This window comes from Eucyclogobius newberryi, unplaced genomic scaffold, assembly GCF_026437365.1.
Source record: "Eucyclogobius newberryi isolate DKJ021-1_F unplaced genomic scaffold, fEucNew1.0.hap1 SCAF_18, whole genome shotgun sequence".
In the NCBI taxonomy this organism is placed as follows: Eukaryota; Metazoa; Chordata; class Actinopteri; order Gobiiformes; family Gobiidae; genus Eucyclogobius; species Eucyclogobius newberryi.
In genome coordinates this window covers 13,123,875-13,142,552 of record NW_027315812.1, presented here as the reverse complement: position 1 = coordinate 13,142,552, position 18,678 = coordinate 13,123,875, and the positions used below count along the sequence as shown (strand labels likewise).

The 18,678-nt window shown below is 36.5% G+C and overlaps 1 protein-coding gene across 1 annotated transcript in view; it reads right to left on the bottom strand.

The window, feature by feature from the left end:
- The window catches only part of LOC140364441 (uncharacterized), an 89,095-nt gene that overhangs the window by 6,460 nt on the left and 63,957 nt on the right, over window positions 1-18,678 (bottom strand). Inside the window, exons 4-5 of the mRNA XM_072450570.1 lie at window positions 16,336-16,445; window positions 7,384-7,473 (exon numbers count right to left, since the gene is read on the bottom strand). Of these exons, the coding sequence (XP_072306671.1) occupies window positions 7,384-7,473; window positions 16,336-16,445 (200 nt within the window). The remainder of the gene's footprint in view (window positions 1-7,383; window positions 7,474-16,335; window positions 16,446-18,678) is intronic.

Genomic DNA, 18,678 nt, shown 5'->3' with positions numbered 1-18,678 from the left:
CAGACTATATCAATACATTTTATAACAGTACATTATTTCCAGTAATAGTAAAACCAACTAGAATAACAACAGAATCAGCATCATTAATTGATAACATATTTACAAATGAAATTGGTAAAATTGATGGAGGTCTTTTAATAACTGATATTAGTGACCATCTTCCTGTTTTTGCAATTTAAAACACCTTGTTATCAGACTAGCGACATAAGAACAGTGAGACATAGAACACCTGAAGCAATTGAGACTTTGAAAATGGAATTAAGTAAACAAAATTGGGATGAAATTTATAGGTATGAAAATCCTAATGAAGCATATGAACTCTTTTTAGCAAAATTACTTGATATTTATAATAATTGTTGTCCACTTAAGACAATAATTTGTAAAAAACAGATGCTGAAACCCTGGTTTACTAAAGGAATAATTAAGGCTTGCAGAAAGAAAAATCAACTATATAGGAAATTCCTAAAATCCAGAACGCAGGTTTCTGAAATTAAATATAAAGCATACAAAAATAAATTAGTTAATATAATCAGAAATTGTAAGAAAGAATATTATACAAAATTATTAATGCAACATAGACAAAATATCCAGGGAACATGGAAAATAATGAATGATTTAATACACAAGAAACATAATAATAATAATAATAATTATCCTAATTATTTGAACAAAGACAATGACAAAATAAGTCATATTAAGGGAATTGTTCATGAGTTTAATGATTATTTTGTAAACATTGGCCATAAATTGGCAACAAAAATTGTGCCCCCTCAAAACAATGACATGGAGACTGGGGTCACGTATGAAGGTGTAAATTCATTTTTTCTAAACCCAACAAATGAAAATGAAATATTGAAAATTGTGAAGAGCTGTAAAAACAAAAAATCAACAGATAATAATGGGTTCGATATGTTTTTAGTCAAAAATATCATGGAACATATTGTCAATCCATTTACTCACATCTGTAACCAATCTTTTAAAACAGGAATTGTTCCTAATCAAATGAAAATAGCAAAGGTTATTCCCTTGTACAAAGGCGGTGACAAACATTTGACTTGTAATTATCGACCCATTTCTTTACTTTCACAATTTTCAAAAATATTAGAGAAATTGTTTGTTAAAAGATTAGATAACTATGTTGAAGTTAACAATATATTAAATGAGTATCAGTTTGGTTTTAGAGCACACAGGTCCACAACGATGGCAGTTGTTAATCTGGTTGAAAATATTTCCCAATCATTAGATCAAAAACTCCATACAATAGGTTTATTTTTGGATTTACAGAAAGCATTTGATACAATTGACCACACAATTTTATTACAAAAATTGGAAAAATATGGCTTTAGGGGAAAAGCAAATTCTTGGTTAAATAATTACTTATCGGATCGATTCCAATATGTGAAGGGAGCAGAGTCTAGTTGTCAGCGAATTAGTTGTGGGGTGCCACAAGGCTCTGTTTTGGGCCCAAAATTATTTTTATTATATATTAATGATATCCAAAAAGTATCTGATGTTCTTAATTTTATCTTGTTTGCAGACGATACCACAGTTTACTGCTCAGGTCATAATCTTAGTGAGTTGGTGAAGGTGATGGAGAGAGAACTGCATAAACTAAACAACTGGTTTGCATTAAATAAATTATCATTGAACTTAAATAAAACAAAATGTATGGTATTCAGTAACAAACATGTAGATAATGATATCAAAATAAAAATAAATAGTTATGAAATTGAAAGAGTCAATTACATTAAGTTTCTTGGAGTGATCATAGATTGCAAAATTTCATGGAAAACACATATACAAAATGTACTGAAAAAAGTGTCAAAAACTATTGCAATTTTATACAAATTGCAGTATATTTTGAACAAAAATGCCTTATATTTACTTTACTGTTCTCTCATTACTCCATATTTAACATATGGTATTGAGATCTGGGGAAACACATACAAAACTAGAACCAAACCAATTTTCATTCTACAAAAAAAGGCCATTAGACTGATCAATCATGCATCTTATAACTCGCCGAGTCACCCTTTGTTCATTCAATCTAAGCTTTTAAAATGGTATGATTTGGTAGACCTGTATACTGCTAAATTGAGGATAAAGTTTACCCAGAGGGAAAGTAAATATAATTTAAGGGGAACGTGTATATTTGACAGACCTTATGTGAGAACAACGCTGAGGGAACATTGTTTGACAAGTAAAGGAGTTAAATTATGGAACAATTGTTGCGATGAATTAAAAAATGCCATTTCGTTATTTCTGTTTAAAAGGATCTTTAAGGAAACAATCATAGAAAAAATATTTAGCAGAATGAAAATTGAATTGAATGCTTGTGGAGGATGCTTGTGAGCAGACTGTCCAGTATTATGTAGTGTTGTTTTTGTTGATGAACTGTTGCTTGTGAACTATAAAATGTCCACCAATGTTGAGCGTTTGAGAGAAGGTTAGGCACAATAAGCCTTGGCTTCTGCCTACACCTGGTCAAAAAACATTAATGTATCTCGGATTTAGTTTTGTGCTTGAATGTTGAGCACCTTTTGTTTTGTTTTTGACCAAACCACAATAAAAAAAATAAAAATAAAAAAAGCATATAAGCCACAACTTGGGTGTGCTGCCCCCAGTAGTAAAAGATTTCCGTTTTGAGTTCATGTGTTTTTGTCTGCTCAGAGCTTCCGTAGTTTCCTCATTGACTTTTCTACAGTCACGTGCTAGATTGTTTGAGCCTCTAAACTGTCATTTGGCCCTTTGAAATATCTGTCTGTAAGTATTGTACTGTTAGGAGTAGACCTATTGGCTGTATATCATCTAAAAGTTGTGAATATTGGTGAAATTTGCGATAAAATACATGACGCTATTAGCATTAGCATATCTATGGCATTTTCAATACATGTTAGCATCAAGCTAAGCGCTAATTTGACACATGTTTTTATTGGGGTATTTAAGCCAATGTTGTTCTTTTCTACATCATATTTACCTAAAATGTGTATCTTTATCTAGCTATGCATGTGCTGTGTTCATTAAAATGTTGTAACATGATTGTAATATGCTGCTATTTTTGTATGTTACAGTTTTACAGTCAAAGCTTCAGTAAATAACCAAAACGGCAAGAGGCTTCCTGGTGTTTATTGGAGCAACTGTTAACTATCTGTAAAGCTAGTTCCTAAACACTAGTGGAGACAGAATATTGGGCTTAAAGTTTCACCACGGAACATTTCTGGAGGAGGATCTGCCACCTGCTTGTCTACATGGTGATGTTAATTATTTTGCCTGAAATATTCCACAGTATTAACTTTTGCCAATAAACCTAGGATTTATTCAGTTAAAGGTGCATTATTGAAAAAATGCTATAATATGGAACATCTCCAGGAAGCAAAGAGTATTATCCTCCAGAAAAGTTATATAGTGCACCACCTGAACTCACTTTCAGTTATTGTCTAATAGATCTGTGCAGTATTTGACCAGCTTTCTGAATGATAAACTCAAGTTATCAAGTTATTAAATTAAGTTAAGTGAACAGACTTTCAGACTTTATACTTTTACAAGATATTTGTAGTGTAAATGTATTTGCTTCTAAAAATGTTCATAATTATTATTTTTTAGTTTTTATGATTACACCGTTACTTGAATAACCTCAACTATTGACTGACCGGATACTTATGATATTAGGACCTTAAAATTAAAGAAGAATCTGTACATTAACACAAAATATGCCATAAAAACTAATTATAAATCCAAACTAAAGTGTAAAAACTTCATGTAAAGCCTTAGTTCAGTTAATTTGTCACTGTAGATGGACTTCAAACAATCAAAAAAGTATCCACATATATCAGAATCACTAGGGCAAATCCACAGTGAGAATTGAGATGGTTAATCTGGTGTTATAATCCCTTTAACCAAATATAACTGCACATCTACATCTACACGAACACTCACAGATGTTAAAGTGCAGTGAAAGTCGGGGCCAGAGGGGGCAGCTGTGTTTGGCAAACATCGCGTGACACCGGCCTCAAAGTGTCCAGACACTTCTCTCTTCCTCCTCTGTACACAAAGTCTTTCTCACTCTCTTCCTCGCAGCGGTGTATAGTAAAGAAGTAAAGGGCTAGTTTTAATGCCCATTTTGAAATTCTTATTATTTTACAGCTGTTCTTGTACTTTGTGTTGAACATTCCTCGTTGTGTGACAAATAAAGCTTCTCTTTTTGAAATTTTTCTACTTGCACATTGTTGTCTTTTATTACTTTTCACCCTTTTCTGCATATTAACTCTATTCAAATATTTTTTTTATTGCCTCGTTTTTTTAAATTCTTCGGCTGCTCTTGTGGTTTCCCCATTGTCGGACAAAGAAAGCCTCTTTTAGCCTCTTTTTTCACTATATTTTAGAGGAAGTAGGCTATATCTGATTTATATTCATTAGCTTGCAAATAAAGTTTCAAATAATACATCGAAACTTAGCTTACAAAAACTGGGACGACTACTTTATAATACAACTTTTACTTTGCAATACTCAAGTAGAATATGCTTTAAAACCTGTGTTATTCTACTCTCAAGCATGTACGATTCTGTCACCGCTACCTCAACAGATTCCTGCCTGAAACATTCAAGCTTCTCCTCTTTCCTCCCTCCTCTTGGTCTTCCCTCCATCCTTAATTTCCAGCACAGTGGCACGCGAGGCCTTTTGATCAACTGCCTTCGAAAATACAAGCCGTTCCCATGCGCCGTCCTGTGGTTTTGGGTCCCGTAACTCAAATTCAGCACAAATCCACCGACTATTGTTTATACATTTCATACAAAAAAACAAACAGAAAATTAAAATGAGTGGTATTTTCCCGACCTCCAAAATGCACAGTAACAAATAGAATCAAAGGCCTGAAGTGTTTTGTGGCATATTTGTGTGTGTGTGTATATATATATATATATATATATATATATATATATATATATATATATATATATATATATATATATACATATACCATTGTAGTACACTGGGGACAAGTTAAAGTTGTGGCAAAGGTTTGTGAGTAAGAAAACCAGAATAAGTTCAGAAACAACAGCACTGGAATGACAAAAATGCATTGCGTGTGAGTCTAAATATTTGAATGACAGTCTTTGCAATACAAAACAATCTGTGGATAGTTATATGGTAATGTAATAACGCACATATGGAGTGAGGTTGATTTTGTGGAACGCCTTATAAAATAAATCTGCTTAACATATGTTCATTATTGGCACCGTTTTGGAAAAAAGTTTCATTTTGATAATATTTCAATTACCTCTACCAAAACAACAACAACAACCAGCCAAAAGTACAAATATTTAATAGCCTGGAACTGTATTCTGCCGGCGTGATTTACAACCGGACTAACCGACTGAAGAAACGCATTGTCAGTGTAAAAAAGTAAAGAGTGTAAGAGTAAAAAAGACCGAGACTCTAGGAGGCAGTGAACAACTAGGACACTGTGGATGATTTTAGTAGTTATTATACTGACTAATTACTCTTCTTTTATTTGAGTTTGGGACTAGCACAAAACGTACTATGTTTTCAATGACCATTTTTATTAGTTTCTATTTTCTACTCACCATGGAGATGTTACTGCTTTTTTACTGTGAAATGGAAAAGTTTATTGCCACTGTGGAAAAGTAAAGCAATAACATCTCCATGGAAACAAGTAGGTGACAGTTCCTCCACCAGTAAACTTACATAGAGCAACGTTAATGCAATTAAGATATTCCTTTTTAATCAAATCCACTCAACTTTGTTATTTGTTTTTGTATCTTACCTCTTATTATTGCATACTTTTGAGTATTAGATAGACTTCATTAATACTTTTAATACCGGATAGAATTTTGTTGCTGCAGCTCATTTGCAAAAAAAAAACACATTTCGTTTAATTCCTTTAATTAACATTGCCAGCGACCACATTATGACCTGAGGGTTTTAGTTTCCCTGTCCCTCTCAAGCTGCTGTCTGGATGCAGCGGGGCAGAAGTATTTGCACCAGAAATGTGTGTCTGTTGTGCCTATCAGAGACACGGAGCAAACTGCAACAGCGAAAAGCACTTTATTCATGGTTTTGAGGGAGAGCGCCGGCTGCTGCATCACAGGACAAGCCCCCCCTGTGTTGATATCATTCATAATTAACCAGCCACAGAGAGGAGGCCAGCTAAACCTTTGGGGACTTACAGTAACCCCATTTTATGCCCCACGGACACCCGCAGAGAGAGATGGGGTGAAGCGGAGGTCCTAGCCTTTCTGTTGCCTCTCGCTGCCCCGTACACTTTTGGGAGGGGTACGGGATGCTTTGAAAAGGGGGACACCGGGAAAAGTGGAGGTGTCATTCATTACTTTTCGAGTGTTGGTTACTAAGGTGCAATATGGAACTTTTCTGCCGTGGGTCCAGCACTTGCTTGCCTTTATGGAGCTGTTAGTGTTTTGCCTATAGGGTGCGAACTGAAAATGTAGGGGACACGTTGTTAAATGTGGTGGGAAAATTATTTAAATGACAAATAGTCTGCATTATTTGTACAGTTACTGGCCTTTAAACAAGCTCTTGAGTGCCTTTATTTTGGAATCTCATGTTTTCGAACTAAAAAATAAAATAATAATAATAATGAATAATAAAAAAAAGACTTAATTTCTCTCTGACGTTTCCCACGGCAGGAACTGACTTTGGGCTCCATCTACTGACTGCACAGGAAATTACATAGGTGAGATAAACAAATGCTAGCTTTACGGTCGCGCTAATTCAGCCACACAGTTGCAATGATTGTGATTTGACGTAATAAATGCTCAGAAAGAGTCTGTGTGTGAAAAAAGCTAAATACAACTGTTTTTGATGAGGGAAGAATGTTATAACGATTAAAAGCTCAAAATATTGACATAATATTGTGTCTTTTAAATGTTATTTATGCAAAAAGAGACTGAAATAGCGTTAACAACCCAGAAAACCAGTGCACTTGAAACTCCTTGATTTAATTATGAGAGTATATAAATATATGATCATGTTGGCTGTGTAAATCTCACTTTTAATATAATTCATGTGGCAGCAATGTAAAAGTGAGACACAAGCGGGACGAAAGACACAGGCTGTGCAGTACAACCAAAAGACGCCACAGTGTACCATAATAATGCACTGTTCTTCTTCAGGCATTTTTCTATCTTTTATTCTGATTCCAGAGTTACAGTCGAGTCCAAGGTCATCTTATCACCACAACTCACACAAATACATCATTATTGACCAGGTGGATGATGTGTCTTGCCTGAGGACAGTTTGTAGCCAGTATCAAGATTAAACCAGCAACTTTCTGACTTTCTGACTTGTACCCAAACTTTATTCTCTTGGAAACGTACATCTACAATAACTCGTTTGATTGGAACTCACCTGATGAAATCCTAAATAGTCCACGATGGTCGAGGAGGCGTAGAAAACCATTCCGTCGCTGCTCACAACCAAAGCGAACCCGGTCAGTGACTGCAAAACACAAAAGACAGGTACAAAAGATAAATAAATGTAGCTAAACATGTGAGGTTAATCGTGGTTATAAGCAGCAGTCCAACCATTGGTTAAAAATATGGTAATTGGAATAAGTTATGAGCAATTAAATGCATCTATAGACTTTTTGGATGCCTTAACATTTGATTTGTACATTTTACGATCCTTATGAAAAGAAAAGAGACATTTTGGCCTGTACACTTTAACTTAGGTTACAATTACAGGACACAGCGTTTTAAGACAAACTCGAACTATGACCGCACGATTTTACAGCTCTCAATTTAACCCGCGTAATCCCGAAATAACATATCAGAGCTAATAGTACGACAAGCGTTTGAATGAATCCCAGCTGTGTCTCGACCAATAAAGTCCTGCTGCTACTTCTCAAACCCTCGAAAAATATGTTTGGGTTTAAAATAGTGCTTATGTATTTCATCAAGTTGGCCTTTGATAAAAAAGTCCGTTTGGAGGCTGTTTTCATTCGCGATACAACGCAAACAAATTGATTAAAAGCGGTTAAATCCCCCAGGCTTCACTCAAAGGCAGTGCAAAGGAGCGGCGATAATGTGTAAGCATATCAAGGCCAAATTGTGAGTAGTAAAATATTTGGTGCAGTCGTTTCTAAGCTGAGGAGGAAAGAGAGGTGAAAATGTAAGAAAGGAATAGTATTGTGGAGTCATTTGTCATTAGCCAAATCAATAAGTAAAAGAAAACAGCCTGTCCAATGGTAAAAAATAGAAGTAAAATGTGATTTATGTAAAATAAGTTCATTATTCCATCCATCCATTTTCTACCGCTTGTTCCCTTTCGGGGTCGCGTGTGACTGGAGCCTATCCCAGTGACTTCGGGCCATAGGCCGGGTACACCCTGGACAGTGGCCAACTTGTCGCAGGGCTGACAAAGTTCATTATTGATTGTTGTAATATTATTTTTCGTCCATGGGTCTCATTTATAAACAAATAAATTACAAACTACCTCAAACTTGCTCCGATTGCTTTCTGGCTCTTATCTGAAAGAGTTTTGGGACCGGATCGTCTTATCATAGATCACAAACTTGGAAATGCTTTATAAATGAGACCCTGGAATACTATCTTTGGACTATTGTTTTTTTGTGTATAATTATTCTGACGATTAGACTGAAACATGTTTTGATATGGATGAACAAAACATAAACCTTTAAACATTAAATAAGTGTGATCTTTGTCAAAATAACACATTAGTTATGACTTTTAAACCTAGTGTTCTAACAGTTTTTAAAACAAAATTGGGATTCAAAATTAAATCCATGACTAAACCAGGATTAAACTAGGACCAAAACAGGACAAGTGTCTAGGCTAGGACTTCAAATTCTAGATCAATAAAGTTTAAGTCTAACTCTATGTTTCATTTACATATAACATCTACATCAAGGAGTAAAAGCATCACGTACAAAAAATTGTAAACGTATTGAAGTACCTGTTTGAGAAATGTGGGGAACTTGAAAAAGAAGTTTCTAGAGTTTTTGGATACATTTATATATATAGTTTTGCTCAAAGCCAAGACTTTTTACATTTCAGTCCAGTAGTGGAGTAGAAAGTACACACACCTGCTCTCGCAAAGCAAAAAGTGTTACTTAAGTACACTTTTACTTTTGTTGTTTGATACGTTCCACCACTGAATGCACGTATAAGCAAATGATAAATAACTTATTACTCGCCATGTCAGCATCTTGGAAAAGAGTAAGGATGGAGGAGAAAAAGGGCTAAGGAAGTAGGATATAGGGGCCATCAGGAAGGAGACGGGGAGCATAGCGTGAGGACACTTGACAGCGTGACTGCGGCTGCCACACTCTGTCACCTTTATTTAACAGCGACGCTTTGCAGGATTCTCGCAGTTCATCCGTCTCCGTGTGTTTTTATTCACTGTATGTCAGCGCACATTCGCACCGACGCTCGCCTGTCTCCTGCCTCCTTCGCCTCTCTCTCAACACCGATGCGATCGCTTTGGCCGGAGGTGTTTTCAGGTCCGGCTGCTCCTCGTCCAGTCCTGACCACATGCCGTGATTGCAGTTAAATTGATATCAAACCACAGCGTGCTCCGTCAGCATTGGACGAACTCACTTTTACACTAAAATATCGAATTCACTAAATTAATGTAGTAACTGGAATTTGTTTCTTTTTCTAATTGATCAACTTGTGTGTGTCTGTTTGTCCTGTTCTCTATTATATCAAAGAAAATGGCATAAACTGGACTAATGATGTCAAGATTGGGTTAATCGATAACCGTCTTAGTTCACTTCACAATCGTAAGAACTAAGAAATAATAATTGTTTCATCATTTTAGCGACAAAATGAAGTAGTTCCAATTAAATATGCACTCCTAAAGAAACGTATTGTTAATGTACACTGCTTATGTCACACTTTTTCATTCAGAAAGTTTGATTTGATAAAGCTGGTCACATACTACTACAATGTATTATAATGTGAATGAAAATGAATTAAAGCTTTCACTGTTATTTGGCCAATAATCTTGAATAATTTCTTGTTTCTTCTCACAATAATCGTTGATACTGTGACATCCCAACACTAGACTACTACATTAAGGCCATAGAGATATAAAATGTATACTACTATGTGTCTTGTACTACTGTATAGCGTAAAACAGTCTCATGTATAATTAAACAGAGCTCTGTTAAATATGAATATATGTAGTCTTGTTAAACTTGAATCAAGAATATTGTCGTGGTTTTGAGTGGTTTGGATTTCAGTCTTAAAGAATATTTTAAGAATATTTTACTGGTTTAACAAAAACAACTGAAAAAGCATTTGCCAATAGTAAAACAATCCAACAGTCATTTAGAAATCTGCCAAACTAAATCTAAACTTGAACACAGTTTGAGAAGCCTTGCTTTAATGGCGAGCAGCAGCAGGGATGTAAATGAAACATATCTGAGAAACACGCACATGAATAGGAGATGAGGAAAGGGGGTGAGGGGCGGGTGAAACGGCGGTGAGGGGCGGGTGAAACGGCGGTGAGGGGCGGGTGAGGTGGATGCAGATGTTGTTTGACAGACAGAAGTGGCACATCCAGAGCGAGGGCAGCCCCAGACACAGAGCCCAAAGCACGAGCCACGTCAGGACCAAGACAGTCAATCTACTGTAATTTATCTGCGACGAAATATCCCACATTACGGTTCAGAACACGGTGTACCGCGCTCTTTCAACATGCAAGGCCGTTTGAGGTTTTTACGATGTACTTTGGCCTGTATTAAAGCTGGTGTACTCAACATTGTTCTTGTAAATGAACATTGTTCTTGTAAATGAGCACTTTTTCTTTTCTTTTTTCAACCCTCTAACCGCAGCACTTTGTGACAAAATCAGATCGCTGTGTGCTGTCTGCATCTAACAATACAGTTTTTTGTCTCTCATATACATTGAAGAGCCCTGTTTCACTTTGCCGCACCCAAAAACTGATGCATGTGACAAAAAAGTAGAGCTGGGAAGTAGTTAGAAGTATTAAATACATACTTCCTCGTTTTGCGGTTTGAAAATCAGGTATCCAGGCTTTAAAGTAATTTATATTGGCCTTTATTAGGGATTGAGTAACAATCTATTTCTGTACGCTGACTAATAATATTTGTTTTTTGAAATGTTAGTATTAATTATTTTTGTCAAAAGCTAAGAAATCATTCATTTTCTTCATTATGTTGGTATCTGTAAGTGTCCATGAGTAATGTTCGGATAGTATTACAAATAATACATTAATATCAAATATGAATTGTTATGTTACATAAATGTATATACATGTGTCAACAAATTTTGCCAAAAATATCAATACAAACACAAGTGATTATAACAACGTGCACTCAGGTGTAACACGCTCTTGTTTGGATTGAATGTAAAAAATCTTGTTAGCTCCAGTCGCCTAATGCAATTGCCAAGCCATAAACACGTCAAAAACTCTGAACATTTCTCCCATTCACATTGTGTTTTTGACATCTAGAACATCTGGTTACAATATGTGTTGGACCAATGCAACATTACATCCAAAAGTAGGCTTTGAATATATAAATTCCAGGTGAAATATTTCAATAAAAGGCTTGAGAACATTTTTATGTTTTACAAGTGATTCCTAAATGCAGGTGACGTTCTCTGTCAAAAATCTTCTAGTCATTTCTGTAACCTGTTTAATAAAATGGGGGACCATTAATCATTTTTAAACCTCTTGTCATAAACCAATAAATTATGCCAGGGAAGGACAACTGGTATTTTGTATTTTAGTCACTGCTATATCTTTTTGAAGGATAACGTTGAAAAAAAAAAACATATTTTTAGTCATGATTTTATTTATACAGCCTGAATAAGCCAAGATTTAGTCTTGCTTTTTTATTTTGACATAGTTTGAACATATACTTTGTTTTAAAGGCACAGTATGTAACTTTCTGGAGGTCACTTTACATAATCCAATGGAAATGAAGAGTTCAAACCATACTTCAGAACATTCTCCATACAGATAGATAAGTTTAATGCAATACTGTGGAATATTATCGCTAGAGAAACAACATTTCCATAGAAACAAGCAGGACGTGACCTTTCTCCAGGCCAAGTAAGTACATTTTGGGACTTTTTATACATTATTAGTACCATCCATGTCCTATAATGCACAAAGTCACTGGGATAGGCTCTAGTCACCCGCGACCCCGAAAGGGAAAAGCGGTAGAAAATGAAAGTATGAATGAATGAATGAAGTTATGTCCTGTGCCCTTAATATAACTTCAATAACAGCATCAAAACGTACATTCAAATATTGCAATCATTTTCAATATTGTATTAATTTTGCTGCGCTGTTTTGTTTTTCCCCTCTCATTCCTGACATAGTGAAGTGTGTAGCTCATGGAAACAAGCACCTGCTGCGGACACAAAAACACCCCTGGCTCCTCAAACTGCCCTGACAAACTAAAAGCTTTGACTGGACAAACCTTAAGAGAGCCTTTGCACGCACAGTCCAAAATAAAATCTATCGTACACTGGCGGGACTCGGGGGCAGAAGGGCTGGCGGAGGGGCAGAGGGGATGTGCAAGTTGCAGTAGTTGATTGTTTTTGGAGCAGATTTCTTTCCTGTCGGGCTTGTGTTAAAACCAGATGAAAGCAGAGACGATCAGAGAAACAATGACCCGCTGCCACCGGTAACAGATACATCCTACACATATGTTCACAGAGAGGACCGCAGGGGATAGAAGGATCAGAAATGGCAAATGTGAAAAGGCTTTGTCTAGCATATATTTTTTCAAAAGCTAAATCTATTTCAGAGCAATGAAAATATTACTCTTCTTGTAATCTCTTCATGAGTAAATCCCCTGAACTACAATGTGATAAATACTATGTTGAGAAGAAGTGGTGAAAAAAACCTGTGACAAATTTTCCAAACGGATATTTCTGTTTTTGCAAATTAACTCGTTTTAACTAAATTAGTCGTGCAATTACTGGTGCATACAGTTATTCCTCTCCAAACTATTGCCTTTGATCCAAAATTGGAACTCAATCGGCATAAAAACAGGCATTTAAAAACATTAAAAAAGTGTATTTAACGTTTCAAAAGTAAAATAACTAATGCAACAGCCAAAAACAGGGACTCTTTGCCTTGCTTTACCTTATAGAAGTATCTAATTTAGCTAATCATTTATAAAAAAAATAAACTAAACCTTATCTAAACTTTCCCGATGCACCAGTTGGAGACCTCAAAAATACAGGGCAGTTGAGTTATGCATGTACTGAGTCATATAATCCACCACAAATGACTAAAACCGAATGTAGTCTTTGCCATTACAATTGTGGTGTTAATCTGAAAAATGAATAAAGTTCTTGACAAAGTATATGATACATTCCTTTATATAATCATGCTTATAGTAATCATGCTTATAATTTCCTGTACGTCTTCAGCGATAAACCAGTCTAATTCACAGCATCACATCGATGCAACAGTCATTTCTCTCTGTACCTGTCAACCGCAGAACAAGCGCATACATAACACGCAAGACACGCGATCACACATGACGTCACACACTCTCTCTGTCTCTCTCTCTCTACACTACAGCTAATGCACATCCGCCTGCCAAACAGTCACGCAATCGGAGCTTACACACCAGGAATGCACAATAAATCAACAAAATATCGACAAGGCAATATTGGCTAACGCAATAATCAATGTAGCAAGAAAATCCACAGTAAAATACTCAAAGATGCAACTGTTATTCTTAATTTTCCTTGTGCAGACCTGCTTTAGCCTTGTTTGGTTTCTGTTAAATGTTTATAATAACTTGTCTATTAAATTAAGGCTTGTACATTTTGATTTTGATGTAGCTTAACGATTGTGCCAATATTGCATCTTTTTGTGCACCTCATCGCAATACTATACACACTACTATACGATCAATAAAATCTTTTGCTTAGACAGCCCCATAGCCTTAACTTGTTAGATACTTTGCACATATACAACTCTCTTGATTGGTTAATGTTTTATTTCGAGCTTATGGCATTTTTTTTTTACAAGTGATGTTGGAAGAAGTATTTGCCTTACTGAAAATATCAAAAATATTTGCAACATTGGCCAACACAATGATTATTATTGCAAGAAAATAAATATCTCACAACAACACAAAGTTCTCCAGCTGACAGGAACTCACAGTAAAAACTAACTTAACGCAGGTACATTGTTCATTGTGTTCATGTTTATCGCCCCTTTTTTCTATGGTGCAGTCCTTCTACACCACTTTAAGATCAATATAACCTTTTGTTTTTACATCCCCATAAACTTAACATGTTAAATTATCCTTTGTTCACTGACACATTGTGTGTATCATGATATTAAATGCAAATAAATGATAGGCTGCCCCATTGCGTGATCTGTAATTGTGATTAGGATTCAGGGGTAATGCTTTCAGTGGAAAACCCATAGACTTTGAAGGGATTTGACTTGTTTAAACATTACATTTAGTACGTTGTGTCGATCAGCTCTGCAACTGAAAACAAACAACTATAATCTAAATATCAGATACGAGCAGGAGATTACGCTGACCTCTATTGACCTTAGACAGGGATGCTCCTCCTAATGTGATTGATCAACAAACACTTTATTTCTCACCTTATGACTAGAAGGATGTAGACAGTTTACTGCTAATTTTACATTTGTGACGTTATTTTGACTACAGTTTTGCAAGTCTCATTTGACTAATTATCATTGTTTTGTGTTATTTTATTACTTACCAAGATGTACAATTTGTATTTGTATTTACAATGCCCTTTAATAAAGTAGAACAGAATACTACTTTCTACGACTTAAATACCTCTGCGCTCACATTTGTCTTGGTTTGGTCCTGGTTTGAGCTCTGTTTTGTCCTGATCTAGACTTAGTTTGGTCCTGTTCTAACCCTGGTTTTGCAGACTGGGTTTATTTCCAGGTTTAGTCACAGTTTAGTGTCAATTTGGACGCGTATCCAGAGCGCACAAAAACACACTGTTATTTATGGATTTAGACAGAGTTGCATGTTTTTAAGTGCACAAATAAATGAATAAGAACCTAGAATGATCAATATTTAGTCCAAACGGTGTATTTCGTGACACATCCTCAGTTGTAGAACTTCTCAATTGTGGGCAGACTACAATCAAGCTTTGAACCGAGCGCGTGTATGTTCGCCCTTATGCAATTGTAATCATTCGGAGTGCCTCCCTCCTGCCGACAACGCCATTATGTGGGGAGCAACCGCCGGAGCCCAAATTGGTCTCAGTTCTAATTAGTATTGACAGCATGGTGTGTTTTTCTCACCATCTTCTGCTCACTTTCACACAGTGGGCCATCCTTTCAGACAGATGCCCCCGAACAGACCCGGGACAACACACTTCATCAGCTCCGACACTCTCATCATGCCCCCTGTGTCACGCAACACTCGGGCCGAGCAAAGGAGGTCACTGCAGTGGGCAAAGGGCACACACGCAAGCACTACAATGGGATATCCCCCCGGTTTCCTCGAGCCGGACCCCTTCTTATGCTTCTAACTTGATCAGAAGACAATATAGAGTTTCTGGTTTTTGTACAGAAATGATTGTGAATAGAAAGAAATGATATCTGTTCACTCTTGCACTGCTTTGAGCCCAGTTTGGTCCTGTTCTAGTCCTTGATTGGTTCAGGGTTGCAAGAGCACTAATGTTCACACAAAACTACAACAAAGTGCTATTAATTGATGTTTTCGTACTGAAATTCCACCTAAACTCGTTCAACGCCTTTTCCTTTTTTGCTGTTGTTGGGTTAAGTCCTAGTTTGGGTCCACTTTTTGTCTTAGTGTTGTGTAACACATTTACTTTGTACAATATCAGCACTTTTTCAACCCGTGGACTTTATTTATCAACTAATTGTGACAAGAGAGCAAGTAAATAAATAGGGTATACAATTTCTGGATTTCATCAATAATACACTTAAATCACACTTCATCAATGAATATTCTCTTTCTAGAAACATTCAGTCATCATTTACAATGTTTATTTGGTTGATAAATGTGTTAAAAAAGATAAATTGAACATAGATTGGTTGACTAGTCGACTACTAAAATAATTATCAGGGACAACCCAATTGTAAAGCTGTGTTTGGTTTTTTACACATTTGCAGATTGCTGACCACATCGAAAGATTAAAGTGGGACTAGAACAGGACTAAACCAGGACTAGAACAGGACCAAACCACGTCTATATTTGGACCAAACTGGGCTCAAACCAGGACCCAACAAGGACAAGAGAGAACGCACCCTTAATGTCAGTAAATGAGGCCTGTTGAACTGCCTTGGTGAGTGTAAAATGTGTGCAGCGTTCCTTACTTCCAGGAGGAGGCTGCTCTCGCTGGCTACGGAGCCCATGGGGGGACTGTCTTTCCTGGGTTCATGGCCGGAGTGGATGGCGTGCTTTCTGGAGCCCTTGTCTTGGTTTGCTGTGACAAAACAGATGAAAGCGACATTTCAGGAAACTTTCATAACACCGAACCTCAAATTAAACACACCTTTGAGTCAGAAAGCAAGGTCATATCAGAACAGGAAAGGCGGTGGGAAACAACAGGGCCTGTGATCCGAAGTTCATATGGTGGACACATTAACTGCATTAGAAAGAGATCTGCACTTGCTCTGCTCTGGTGCCAAGAGGTATCTCGTGGCGTGACAAAACCGTGTGGGATTTAATGACTTTACAGGACTCCAGTCACACAAATTACCTTTAGATTTAGGGTAAAACAAGAGACGGTTACAACTACAACAGTCATTCATATTGACTACTTAAGTGTGGCAATAGTCAATAAATATAAATCAGTATCAGATTCTTTATTGATATTCAAGGGAAATAATTCAGTTGCTGCAGCTATAATAAATATAAGACACAATAGAAACACAACACCAATCATATAAAAGCTGCCATAAAAGTGCTACAACTACATTTTAAGAAAAGGACTTACTATTTTATTATTACGACAAATGAATAATCACCCTTTGGCTACACAATTGGATAATGTACAAAAACAAGAGTAGAATAAAAAGTTGCACGATTATGCAGGGTAAAAAAGGGTTAAAAAATATGCATTCAAACTCAAATATCTATCTATTTATCTTACAGCTCTTTGCTCTTCATTAATAAGAAGGTTTTATACTGTATTTTTGAGCTATGCAAGCTAGTTGCCTCACGGATCAATTCTAATAATAGTCTTCTTCTGAACCCACCTACAGTCATTTTTATCGGGGAACATGCATCAGCAATTAGTCCCAGTGGAAGCGTGGCGTGCCCTGGCTGTCACATGTGCACTGGTGCTACTTGCATAGATTGCGTGTTGAATGCATGTTTGCGTGTTTCTCTTACGGGCGTGCTGTCAGCCTACATGCGGCTCACTCCAAGAGATCAACCCTTCACTCGTTGTAGCGGGCGCAGATTAGTCACGCAATACACAGCCTCATTACAGACAAACTACAGAAATACATATATGGACGGATGCAGTCACTGAGTCACACATGACACGCCTCTCAATGAGACAGGGAGTCCTCCCCCCATTAACCTTTGACTGTCATTGGTTCACTATACGACCCCCATCAACTCACAGTCCTCATCCGATTTCTTTGTTCGTCTCGCAGGCGATATACGTGGACGATTTCGTGACACAAGCAGCGTTTACTCTTTGCTTAGTTTGAATCACGCAATCAGATTTCAGGGTCATTTTAAACATGTGAATAATAGCTACAGATTATACATCTTATACAAGAAAACGGAGTAATGCTTTAAAATAAGGTTTCTTAGTCAACAATTTATAAGGCATAAACAATATCTAGTCATTTTTATGCACTGCATGTTTTATGTAGATGGCTTATCAGTGGTTCTCAACCTGGGGGTTGCGAAATAATTTCAGGAGGTTCCCAGATGTTGTGGGAAATATTGAAAATGTATGTAGCAGTCATAGATAAGTCTTGGCACCCTTCAAACACTGTGGTAAATGTAGAATCCTGTTTGCCGGCCAACAAAATCCTTCTAACTGGGCCTATGCCCTAATAATAAAATCAATCAAGAGAAATTAGGCTACTTTATCAATTTGCGGGTCTATTTTTGTGTTTGGGGGTCGCCACCAGTTGTTATTATGGGGGTTGCAACTGAAAAAGGTTGAGGACCACTGCCTTAAATGTATGTATTACTGTGTGTGTGTGTGTGTGTGTGTGTGTTACAAAAGCTTGTACAAAACAGCATTAATACGCTGCTTTTAAAAATCTTGTGTTAAAAACAAGTGATGAATGCTTGTAAATGCCTTAGAAACAAATAACTAGTGCTTATTAACAGCGCCCGAATATTTACAGAAAACAGATATGGCATGCAGCAGTAACTTACCGAAGAAATAAGTATAGGGGGATGTAAAGTTTTGGCCAAAAAGTAGGTTTACAAATGATGAAACATACTAATAATATGGAGAAACAGGTACGAGCAATGAACAACATATAGAGTAGGTATTTTGTTCTAGACTAAAAACTTGTGAAAATAAGTCAACAAAACTTTAATTCGAAAGAAAATGAGTGCTCACATTGTTGTTTGTGGTTAATTCCTCACTGGGATTAAATGAGCTTTAACTACAGATTTTAAACATTGACAGTAACGGTTTATGCACTCTGCCTCTGTTGTTAAACTGCATAGAAGCGTGTCCG